The 12,368-nt window shown below is 43.9% G+C and overlaps 1 protein-coding gene across 4 annotated transcripts; it reads left to right on the top strand.

The window, feature by feature from the left end:
- Positions 1-3,336: 3,336 nt before the first annotated feature.
- Positions 3,337-11,482, top strand: LOC139402807 (polyadenylate-binding protein-interacting protein 2B-like). Of its 4 annotated transcripts, none has more exons than XM_071146729.1 (4): positions 3,337-3,519; positions 4,725-4,891; positions 9,597-9,770; positions 10,493-11,482. In XM_071146729.1, the coding sequence occupies exons 1-4, from the start codon at positions 3,513-3,515 to the stop codon at positions 10,547-10,549; spliced, it is 405 nt and encodes a 134-aa protein (XP_071002830.1). In that variant the 5' UTR covers positions 3,337-3,512; the 3' UTR covers positions 10,550-11,482. The 4 variants fall into 4 exon arrangements, with proteins under 4 accessions (XP_071002830.1, XP_071002833.1, XP_071002829.1 ...); XM_071146732.1 differs by having other exon boundaries at positions 3,357-3,390; XM_071146728.1 differs by lacking the exon at positions 3,337-3,519 and adding an exon at positions 3,553-3,722.
- Positions 11,483-12,368: the final 886 nt, after the last annotated feature.

The following is a 12,368-nucleotide window of genomic DNA, read 5'->3' as shown; positions in this document are numbered from 1 at the left end:
CAGGTGTGGTCCATTAAGTGAGGTGATGGATGGCATCAGTTTACGAACAGGAGAAACACAGGTTACTTGGTGAGGGTGCATGAAGGTGTAGCTGTTGGGGAGGGAGGGAGGGAGGGAGGGAGGGAGGGAGGGAGGGAGGGAGGGAGGGAGGGAGGGAGGGAGGGAGGGATGTGTCCTCTGGTTGGCCAATAAAATGACCTTATTGGATGCAGAAGTTTCACCTTTACCTCCATGTTTTTATCATGCCCAGAGTCAGTCATTCCAATCCAGTACTCATCATCATAGCAGAAAACTAGAACAGAATAACTCTGCCAGGAACCAGCAGCTTCCATCACTTCGTTACACTGTTCAAAAGCCTCATAGGTGCAAAGAGAGTTTGCAGTGACACAGATGATGCCATTACGTTTGACTTGGTCCTCGGGAAACCCATAGATCTGATTTTGATCTGATTTTCTATTGTCTAGTTTGCTGCTATGATGATGAGTGCTGGATTGGAAATGCCGATGCTGTGGATGATAAAAACATGGACGTGAAGTTGAAATGAATCCGTCCAAGTTATCCAGCAAGATCCTATTCTTGGCCAAACAGAGAGGACACATGTTGTGTACCAAAAACAAGCATCATCTGCACCATCAAGGAACCAACCACTGCAACTGGTCACCAATATGATTTGGGATGTAGCAACATCACCACAATAGAAGATGCAATGAAGAAAGAAAGTGAAAGAATGAAATGAAGAATGAGTAGCCCTCAAAGCAGTTCTTAGTTTTCTTTGGGCAAATACATTGTTCTAATTTTAACTATTCACTCTGCATTTATAAATGATTATCATTTGAAGATCAGCCTTGAATTAACATTGAGTGGGGGTTCTTCACACCTTTTTCAACTAATAGTAGGAACAGCACCAGAACATGGTTTTATTAGGAACAGCACCAGAACATGGTAATATTAGGAACAGCACCAGAACATGGTAATATTAGGAACAGCACCAGAACAGGGTAATAGTAGGAACAGCACCAGAACAGGGTAATAGTAGGAACAGCACCAGAACATGGTAATATTAGGAAGAGCACCAGAACATGGTAATATTAGGAACAGCACCAGAACATGGTAATATTAGGAACAGCACCCGAACAGGGTAATAGTAGGAACAGCACCAGAACATGGTAATATTAGGAACAGCACCAGAACATGGTAATATTAGGAACAGCACCAGAACATGGTAATATTAGGAACAGCACCAGAACAGGGTAATATTAGGAACAGCACCAGAACAGGGTAATATTAGGTTGTATGACGCTACATAAACTTAGAAACTTCAATGACTGATTTCTCTGAACAGGGGAAAATAACCATCACCAAATTCGCAGAGGATGCATAAAATACTATGAAGACACAATACTACTAGCCACAGCTTTGTACTACTTGTCAGACATAGAGAATTAATCAGGTATACTGGCCGTTTGGGTGGGCTTGGTGTGGGGTTTTGGGGGTTCCGTGGGTGGCTTTTTACCATTAATTTGGATTCCTCACATTTTAATCATTGTTAAGAAGAGGTTTGGTCCAAATCTAATGTAGGGTTTATTGAATATTATAGGTATCCTATAAATGTAAATGGCCAATTTGGGTGCAATCAATTCACTTAATTTGTCTTTCAACAAAACAATGTTGCAGGAATGCTTATCTTATCTGTTTATAACTACAGCAACTACAGTGCTGTGAAAAAGTCTTTGCCACCATCCTGATTTCTTATTTTTTACACATTTGTCACACTTAAATGTTTCAGAGCATCAAACTAAATGAAATATTACACAAAGATAACCCAAGTAAACACAACATGCAGTTTTTAATTGATAATTGTATTTATTAAGGGAAAAAAGTGAAGTAGGCCAAAAGAACTCAAAAAGCAAGACATCGTGCTGCGATCCAAAGAAATTCAGGAACAGATGAGAAACAAAGTAATTGACATCTATCAGTCTGGAAAGGGTTACAAAGCCATTTCTAAAGCGTTGGGACTCCAGCGAACCACGGTGAGAGCCATTATCCCAAATGGAGAAAGTGTTGAACAGTGGTGAACCTTCTCAGGAGTGGCAGGCCTACCAAAATTACCCCAAGAGCGCAGCGATGACTCATCCAAGAGGTCACAAAAGAACCCACAACAACATCTAAAGAACTGCAGGCCTCACTTGCCTCAGTTAAGGTCAGTGTTCATGACTCAACCATAAGAAAGAGACTGGGCAAAAATGGCATCCATGGCAAAAATAACATAAAGGCTTGTCTCACTTTTGGCAAAAAAAAAACATCTTGATGATCCCCAAGACTTTTGGGGAAATATTCTGTGGACTGATGAGACAAAGTTGAACTTTTTGGAAGGTGTGCGTCCCGTTACATCTGGCGTAAAAGTAACACAGTATTTCAGAAAAAGAACATCACACCAACAGTCAAATATGGTGGTGGTAGTGTGATGGTCTCGGGCTGCTTTAGAACCTGGACAACTTGCTGTGATTGATGGAACCATGAATTCTGCTCTCTCCCAAAAAATCCTGAAGGAGAATGTCCGGCCATCAGTTTGTGACCTCAAGCTGAAGAGCACTTGGGTTCTGCAGCAGGACAATGATCCAACACACACCAGCAAGTCCTCCTCTGTAAACTGGTCATCTCTGTATACCCGTCACAAGACCCACTGGTTGATGGTTATTTATAAAACCCTCTTATGCCTCACTCCCCCCTATGTGAGATATCTACTGCATCCCTCATCTTCTGTTCAGAACACCTGTTCTGCCAGTCACATTCTGTTAAAGGTCCCCAAAACACACACATCCCTGGGTCGCTGTTCTTTTCAATTCACTGCAGCTAGCAACTGAAACGAGCTGCAACAAATACTCAAACTGGACAGTTTAATCTCAATCTCTTCATTCAAAGACTAAATCATGGACACTCTTACTGACAGTTGTGGCTGCTTTGTGTGATATATTGTTGTCTCTACCTTCTTGACCTGTGTGCTGTTGACTGTGCCCAATAATGTTTGTACCATGTTTTGTTGTGTGTCATGTGTTGCTGCCTTGCTATGTTGTCTTAGGTCTCTCTTTGTGTAGTGTTGTATTGTCTCTCTTGTTGTGATGTGTGTTTTGACCTATATTAATATTGTATTTATTATTATTATTCAATCCCAGGCACCGTCCCGCAGGGGCCTTTTGGTAGGCAGTCATTGTAAATAAGAATTGGTTCTTAACTGACTTGCCTAGTTAAATAAAGGTTAAATAAAAAAGAAATACAAATAAAAATAATCGCATGCCCATGACATCAACCTCACAGTTGATGCGCTGAGGTAGGTATGTGACGACTGATATAGCGGGCTGGGGGAACTTAACGACGAAACGGAAGTCCCCCGTGAGCGTCTTGATGGAATGTAGTGAGTTGGCTAGCTTGATAGCAAATTAGCTGTAAAGTCGACGAATTGCCCTGTCAAACATTGAAGATATATCGAGTGGTCTTTAAATATTTATCCAACGATGCCAGGTAGCTACGTTTTTGTTGCGCTACTGGCTGCTGTGCATTCCAGATACAATTTGACCTGAATCGTGTGTGCATGTCACGCTGTTAGCCTTCGAGCTAAGTTTGATTTAGCTTGTTTCTACCACTACCAGCTAGCTACCTGCTAACAGTTTTATAGCTAGCTATAAAGACAATCCAAGGTAGTAAGAAGGCTATGCTAGTTACAGGTGACGTAACATTCAGTCTGTACATCAAAAACAGCTTGCTAGCCAAGTTTGATCCAATATGCGTGTTTTTATATATTTCAAGTTAGTTAGCAAGCTCGCTAGCCAAGTAGCTTTCTTGTTCGCTAGTAACGTTAGTATGCCAAAGCCTTTTTCATAGGGTGATTGCACGATGTGTTAGTTATCTAGTGAATGCTAACTTAAATAACTCGTTTCATCAGTGACTTGATGGCTACAGTACATTTAGTCGAAACTACAACCCTTTTATATCACAAATTATTTTCAGGCTGCTTTGTTGGCTATCTAGTTAGCTAGTCCGTGCTAGTTTTCTGAGTTCGCTAGCTACGTAGTTCGCTAACGTTGTGTACCAACTAGCAAACTACCTAACGTTGTTTACCAACTAGTAAGCTAGCTACTGTAACTAGCTCACTAGCAAACTGCCAATACTCCAAATAGGATTTGTGTTGCAATGAACGGTAATGTTAGCTGTAACTAACGTTACTCCAGTTAGCTAATTGTCTGGCTGGCTTGTTGCAGCTGTGACACGCAGGTAGGCCTCGCTCCATGTGGGGTTTGTCATCACTTTTTTTCTCGTGACATGTGCATCCTTCAATGCTGACGATACAGGTAACGCGTTAGCTAGGTATTGTTGAGTTATAACTGTAGGAACTGGCTAGCTAGTAATTGTATCCACGTCAGCTATAAGCGCAGCCACTGACTCGCTACTCTGGTCTACTTTAACTAGTATGACACTAGCAAGTAGTAAGTAAAATAATGAAGTATGGACTTTTTGCGTTTTGGCAATATACATTTGTTCATGTGTGGGTAGATAACGGTTTAACTTTCTACTCTTATGTTTTAGCTACGTTTTTTGACCTTAGTGTTTATTAAACACGTAATTTATTCAGTTTACCCAAGCTGAGCTTTACGCTCAATTTGAAAGCCATTTGCCTCATTTTAAAGTGGGTTGCCATTTATGCATGTGTGAAATCGTTAACCCTACAGAGCCTGCGGAGATGAACAGTCCTGAGATGGCGAAAACACCAGGAGGCAGCAGTGCCCCCGGGAAAGAGAACGTGGCCAACGGGCACAAGGAGGGAGAGGTGGGCAACAACAACAACCCCTTCGCTGACTACATGTGGATGGAGAACGAGGAGGATTACAACAGACAGGTCAGTGATTTTTAGGACCACTCTTTATGTACATACACATGTACGTATGCACACAGGTGCACACACAGACATACAGACACGGTGATGGACAGACCACACACACACACTAAAAGGTGAGGAATGTTGCCCTGGATAGATATTGCCTGGCATTGTACACAGATCTAGGATCAGGTTACTCTACTGTCAGGATCAAGGGGCATGTTCGCTCTTCCTTGCAGGTTTAAGTTAGATGGGGAGCGGCAGCCAAAGAGTTAAATCTTTCCCATCAGACCACAGAATTGTTTGCCTTGTGCTCTCTTTCACATGCCTTTTTGCAAACTCCAGCCATGCTGTCATGTGCCACTCTCCCATAAAGCCCAAATTGGTGAAGTGCTGTAGAGACTGTTGTCCTTCTGGCAGGTTCTCCCTTCTTGCCCGGTTGTTCAGTTTGGTCGAACGGCCAGCTCTAGGCAGAGTGGGTAGTTCCATATTTCCTTCCCCAGATACAGTGCCTTGCGAAAGTATTTGGCCCCCTTGAACTTTGCGACCTTTTGCCACATTTCAGGCTTCAAACATAGATATAAAACTGTATTTTTTTGTGAAGAATCAACAAGTGGGACACAATCATGAAGTGGAACGACATTTATTGGATATTTCAAACTTTTTTAACAAATCAAAAACTGAAAAATTGGGCGTGCAGAATTATTCAGCCCCTTTACTTTCAGTGCAGCAAACTCTCCAGAAGTTCAGTGAGGATCTCTGAATGATCCAATGTTGACCTAAATGACTAATGATGATAAATACAATCCACCTGTGTGTAATCAAGTCTCCGTATAAATGCACCTGCACTGTGATAGTCTCAGAGGTCCGTTAAAAGCGCAGAGAGCATCATGAAAAACAAGGAACACACCAGGCAGGTCCGAGATACTGTTGTGAAGAATTTTAAAGCCGGATTTGGATACAAAAAGATTTCCCAAGCTTTAAACATCCCAAGGAGCACTGTGCAAGCGATAATATTGAAATGGAAGGAGTATCAGACCACTGCAAATCTACCAAGACCTGGCCGTCCCTCTAAACTTTCAGCTCATACAAGGAGAAGACTGATCAGAGATGCAGCCAAGAGGCCCATGATCACTCTGGATGAACTGCAGAGATCTACAGCTGAGGTGGGAGACTCTGTCCATAGGACAACAATCAGTCGTATATTGCACAAATCTGGCGTTTATGGAAGAGTGGCAAGAAGAAAGCCATTTCTTAAAGATATCCATAAAAAGTGTCGTTTAAAGTTTGCCACAAGCCACCTGGGAGACACACCAAACATGTGGAAGAAGGTGCTCTGGTCAGATGAAACCAAAATGTAACTTTTTGGCAACAATGCAAAACGTTATGTTTGGCGTAAAAGCAACACAGCTCATCACCCTGAACAACCATCCCCACTGTCAAACATGGTGGTGGCAGCATCATGGTTTGGGCCTGCTTTTCTTCAGCAGGGACAGGGAAGATGGTTAAAATTGATGGGAAGATGGATGGAGCCAAATACAGGACCATTCTGGAAGAAAACCTGATGGAGTCTGCAAAAGACCTGAGACTGGGACGGAGATTTGTCTTCCAACAAGACAATGATCCAAAACATAAAGCAAAATCTACAATGGAATGGTTCAAAAATAAACATATCCAGGTGTTAGAATGGCCAAGTCAAAGTCCAGACCTGAATCCAATCGAGAATCTGTGGAAAGAACTGAAAACTGCTGTTCACAAATGCTCTCCATCCAACCTCACTGAGCTCGAGCTGTTTTGCAAGGAGGAATGGGAAAAAATTTCAGTCTCTCGATGTGCAAAACTGATAGAGACATACCCCAAGCGACTTACAGCTGTAATCGCAGCAAAAGGTGGCGCTACAAAGTATTAACTTAAGGGGGCTGAATAATTTTGCACGCCCAATTTCTCAGTTTTTGATTTGTTAAAAAAGTTTGAAATATCCAATAAATGTCGTTCCACTTCATGATTGTGTCCCACTTGTTGTTGATTCTTCACAAAAAAATAGTTTTATATCTTTATGTTTGAAGCCTGAAATGTGGCAAAAGGTCGCAAAGTTCAAGGGGGCCGAATACTTTCGCAAGGCACTGTATATGCCTCATCACAATTTTATCTTGGAGATCTACGGACAGTTCCTTGGACTTCATGCTGTAGTTTCTACTCTGACATGCACTGTCATGACATAGACTGACCAGGTGAAAGCTATGATCCCTTATTGATTTAACTTGTTAATTCCACTTCAATAAGTGTAGATGAAGGGGAGGAGACGGCTTAAATAAGGGGTTTTGAAGTTTGAGACTATTGAGACAGATTGTGTATGTGTGCCATTCAGAGTAGTGTCATATACCAGTACCACGGTACCAAAACGTCATGATACTTATGACACCAACATTTTTAGAATACCGTATTACTGTTTCATATGATAATACCACATTTTTCGGCCCGACTGATCTAAAGAACCAACTGGCACCTGTCAGTTTTCTTAATAATTTCAGTAATAATAAAATATAACAAAAATAAGACACGTCCCTTTTTCAGGACAATGTCTTTCAAAGATAATTTGTAAAAAATCCAAACAACTTCACAGATCTTCATTGTAAAGGGTTTAAACACTGTTTCCCATGCTTGTTCAATGAACCATAAACAATTAATGAACATGCACCTGTGGAACGGTCGTTAAGACATAACAGCTTACAGACGGTAGGCAATTAAGGTCACAGTTATGAAAACTTAGGACACTAAAGAGGCTTTTCTACTGACTCTGAAAAAATCGCCCCAAAAGAAAGATGCCCAGGGTCCCTGCTCATCTGCTTGGATGTGCCTTAGGCATGCTGCAAGGAGGCATGAGGACTGCAGATGTGGCCAGGGCAATAAATTGCAATGTACTGTTGACTGTGAGACACCTAAGAGTACTGTGAGACACCTAAGACAGCGTTACAGGGAGACAGGACGAACAGCTGATTGTCTTCGCAGTGGCAGACCACGTGTAACAACACCTGCACAGGATCTGTACATCTGAACATCACACCTGCGGGACAGGTACAGGATAGCAACAACTGCCCTAGTTACACTAGGAACGCACAATCCCCCCAATCAGTGCTCAGACTGTCCGCAACAGGCTGAGAGAGGCTGGACTGAGGGCTTGTAGGCCTGTTGTAAGGCAGGTCCTCACCAGACATCACTGGCAACAACGTTGCCTATGGGTACAAACCCACCATTGCTGGACCAGACAGGACTGGCAAAAAGTGCTCTTCGCTGACAAGTCGCGGCTTTGTCTCACCAGGGGTGACAGTCAGTTTTGCGTTTATCGTCGAAGGAATGAGCGTTGCACCGAGGCCTGCACTCTGGAGAGGGATTGATTTGGAGGTGGAGGGTCCATCATGGTCTGGGGCGGTGTGTCACAGCATTATCGGACCTAGCTTGCTGTCATTGCAGACAATCTCAACGCTGTGCGTTACAGGGAAGACATCCTCCCTCATGTGGTACCCTTCCTGCAGGCTCATCCTGACATCACCCTCCAGCATGACAATGCCACCAGCTACACTGCTTGTTCTGTGCATGATTTCCTGTAAGACAGGAATGTCAGTGTTCTGCCTTGGCCAGCGAAGAGCCCGGATCTCAATGCCATTGAGCACGTCTGGGACCTGTTTAACCGGAGGGTGAGGGCTAGGGCCATTCCCCCCCAGAAATGTCTGGGAACTTGCAGGTGCCTTGGTGGAAGAGTGGAGTAACATCTCACAGCAAGAACTGGCAAATCTGGTGCAGTCCATGAGGAGGAGATGCACTGCCGTACTTAATGCAGCTGGTGGCCACACCAGATAGTGACTGTTGATTTTGACCCCCCTTTGTTCTGGGACACATTATTCAATTTCTGTTAGTCTATGGAACTTGTTCAGTTTTTGTTGAATCTTATGTTCATACAAATATTTACACATGTTAAGTTTGCTGAAAATAACCGCAGTTGACAGTGAGAGGACAGTTTTCTTTTTTTGCTGAGTTTTTATCTCAAATAGTTTATTGTATTCGCCGGTCCTTATATGCGACGGGTCCGATAATGTTCATATCAGCTCTGATCAGCAAGCCGCGTGGCCCACATCCCCTTCCAGCCGTCACTCACCTGATTCTCTTCGTCCGCTCTTCCTGCACATCTATTTTTTTCCATCCATTTTTAAAATATAATTTAGCAGGCGATCAGGGATGTAGACCCTTATCAGTCTTCTGTTACATTGGAGCAGCCCGCAGAGTGAGCAAAGTTGATACATTGTCTCTTCATCCCTGGTGTAACCAGCAGCATAGGCCAATCTGAGTAGGCTTTGCAAGTTGTCACTCAGCAGTGCCATAGGGGGAAAACGGATTTCTGACAGTCATGCTTCCAGCTTTAAAGCAAAGAAAAGGCTCGTCTCTAGCTCAAATGGTGTAAAATTAAATAGAACCCATATTACGTTGGAGCATTGTGGTCCACATGGGCCTGCATACCTGTGGAACACTTTGGACACCTTGTAAAGCCCCTGCCCCGGCAAATTAATGCTGTTCTTAATGTTTTGTACACTCGCCTCGAACCTGGGCTGCCCTCCAGTGCTTTGAGAAGGAGGCAAGGGTAGAGGACATGAGGAAAGACATATTAAGAAATAATCATCTACTGCTGATTGTAATCCAGCCCTATTCTTCCCCTATTGTGTGGTCATCCCAGGTGGAGGAGGAGCTTCTGGAACAGGAGTTCTTAGAACGCTGTTTCCAGGAAATGCTGGAAGAGGAGGATCAGGATTGGTTCATCCCCGCCAGAGACCTTGCCCCTGGGGTGGGGCAGATTCAGCAACAGCTCAACGGGCTATCTGTCTCCAACGGCAACGCAGATGAACTCGCGGTAAGTCCTGTCAGAATGTTTGTCCGTCAGAATGTGTCACAATCTGTCTCTCTACACGAGCAGCATGTCTGAGCGTCGTCGACCAAACGTCACTGTATTTATAGGGCCAGTTTCCCAGACACAAAGTTGAATCCTGGACTAAAAAGCATGTTCGACAGAGATTCTTTATTCAGTCCAGGACAAGGATTCATATTTTGTCCCTTAGAGTTAACCTGAGAGTTAAAAGCCTGAAAAGTATTTGCTGTGGAGCGTTATCCACATTCAGTACCTAGATACCGTAGGTAGCCCATCTTCTCCAGTTGTTCAAGCACAGACACGATACCTCTTCTACTCTTAGGGACGGTCTCTCTTCTCCAGTTGTTTGAGCACACACGATACCTCTACTCTTAGGGACGGTCTCTCTTCTCCAGTTGTTTGAGCACACATGATACCGCTCCTACTCTTTGGCCCAGTTTCCCCAAAAAATATTAAGCCTAGTCCTAGACTAAAGACCATGCTGAAAGGAAATTCTCCATTAAAATAGGTTTTTAGTCTGGGACTAGGGTTAATCTGGCAGGGAACCGACCATCAGCTGGAGAAACTATCCTGTGGTGCGTGTTACAATCCAAACCGTCTCCTCTTGTCCGTTTTTAATGTTGAGGCCCTGTTATTTTGACCTGTTCATACAGGTCTGGGTCCTTTTTTGTATGCTCCTATACTAAATCTCTCCTCTCTTTTTACAGCGCAAGAGCAGCTTGAACCCAGAGGCAAAGGAGTTTGTTCCGGGAATGAAATACTAGGGTCCTCCCGCCAGTAGGGGGAACCCTCATAAAGACTCTTTGTGACTGCTGGCTTCCCAGCAGACACCCTTGCACTCGCCTGCTTTTGGGCTGTGTGGGGTACATGGGGTGGGGTTGGTGGGTGGGCTGGGGTATACTCTTCAATAAGCTTTTGGTCGCATTCCCCTGCTCAGACGTTGCATGCATCAACCTATGGTTACGTGCCAAGTCATCTACTGTGCCGTCGGGCACCAGATTGCTATGACATGTGGTTTTTATAAAATACCTATTAAATAAAATACCTATTCAGGAGTTGTAAGATCTGGAATGCGTCAGCACCGTCTGAGTAGGGGAACGCAGCCTTTTATTTCCGTTTTGTTCCTATGTGGTTAACTAGGCAAGGGGCAGTGATGGGAGAAGGGTGGGCAGGGGCCATATCAGTATAAAATAATCCTATTGGACAGAATGGGAGGGGCCATCAGTATAAGATGTTCTTATTGGACAGACGGCAGAACAGGAGGTCAGATCTGCGTAGAAAGTTTGGTGTTTATTTTTGTTCTTTCTCCTCAATCTCAAGTGCAGCCGTGTGAATCTGTCGTCGTGGTGATCGTGGCTGGAGATTTGTCTCTCCCCTGATCATTGTTGCAGTTTCCTTTTTTTGTCTTTTCTCCTTTCTGGATGTTTTTCTTTTCCTCGGAGGCTGGTTTTAGTTTAGGTAGTGTGTAGGGCGAAGTAGGCTTGGCGAAAGATGGACAGACTGCAGTGTACAGAAGGATTGGATGGGATTTGGCTGCGGGGGCGTAGCTGACCTGCGAGGGATTTCCATGGCAACAATTTCCTTTTTTCGTTTGGTTGATATGTAAAAACTTGAGTTGAAATCCTGTCACAGTGTGCTACTTGCATTAACAAACGAGGACAAAGTATGATGGAATAAAGATCAGGTACCCTCTGGGACTTTGGTGTCTTGTTCATTGTTCTATATACAGGTTTGATTATGTTATTACATGTCCAGTAACCTGTCATTACCGTAGCTAAAGGACCCCTCAAAAGATCACGCTGTGGGTTTGATAATGTCGACACAAAGTATCTCTGAATTGTCAAAATACATTTCAAATGTTTTTTTATTAACCTTTGTCAGGTTGAACATCGAATAGAGACTATGCAGGTCTAATCCTGAAGATGGTTTAGGTCAGTTGTCTCTGTTCTGTCTGTACGCAGGGCTGGTCTTGGGTCTGGACAGGCCAGGGTAGTTCTGCAGCAAAACCAGAGGAACAACATAATGAATTGTATTGTCTTTCCTCCTTTTGCTCAACTGTCTCTGTAAATTATTGAAGTTATCAGTTGTTCATTGTTGGGCTGGGTTTATACTGCAAGTGTAACCTGATCCCAGATCCGTTTGTCATCTTGTCAACACCAGTGCGTCATTGTGAAGCCAAACATGGTATGACGGTGAGGTTGCATGATGGTACAAAAAGACTGGCACTCGCACTACACCAAACCCCTATTCACATCGATGGGAACGCAGTGGAGAAGCTGAACAGCTTGAAGTTCACTGACAATCTGAAATAGTCCAACCACACAGTGTGGTGAAGGCGCACCAGTGCCTCTTCAAACTCTTAAGAGTCTGAAGAAATTTGGCTTGGCCCCTAAGACCATCACAAACTTTTGCAGATGTACAATTGAGAGCATCCAGTCGGGCTGTATCACCGTCTGGTACGGCAACTGCATCGCCCACAACCGCAGGGATCTCCTGGGGGGGGGGGGGGGGTCTGCCCAATGCATCACCGGGCGTATACTGCCAGCCCTCCAGGACCCCTACAGCACCCAATGTCACAGGAAG

This window comes from Oncorhynchus clarkii, unplaced genomic scaffold (assembly GCF_045791955.1).
Source record: "Oncorhynchus clarkii lewisi isolate Uvic-CL-2024 unplaced genomic scaffold, UVic_Ocla_1.0 unplaced_contig_5614_pilon_pilon, whole genome shotgun sequence".
NCBI classification, from domain to species: Eukaryota; Metazoa; Chordata; class Actinopteri; order Salmoniformes; family Salmonidae; genus Oncorhynchus; species Oncorhynchus clarkii.
Note: the sequence above shows the minus strand (reverse complement) of the source record. Positions and strands in the feature narration are given on the sequence as shown.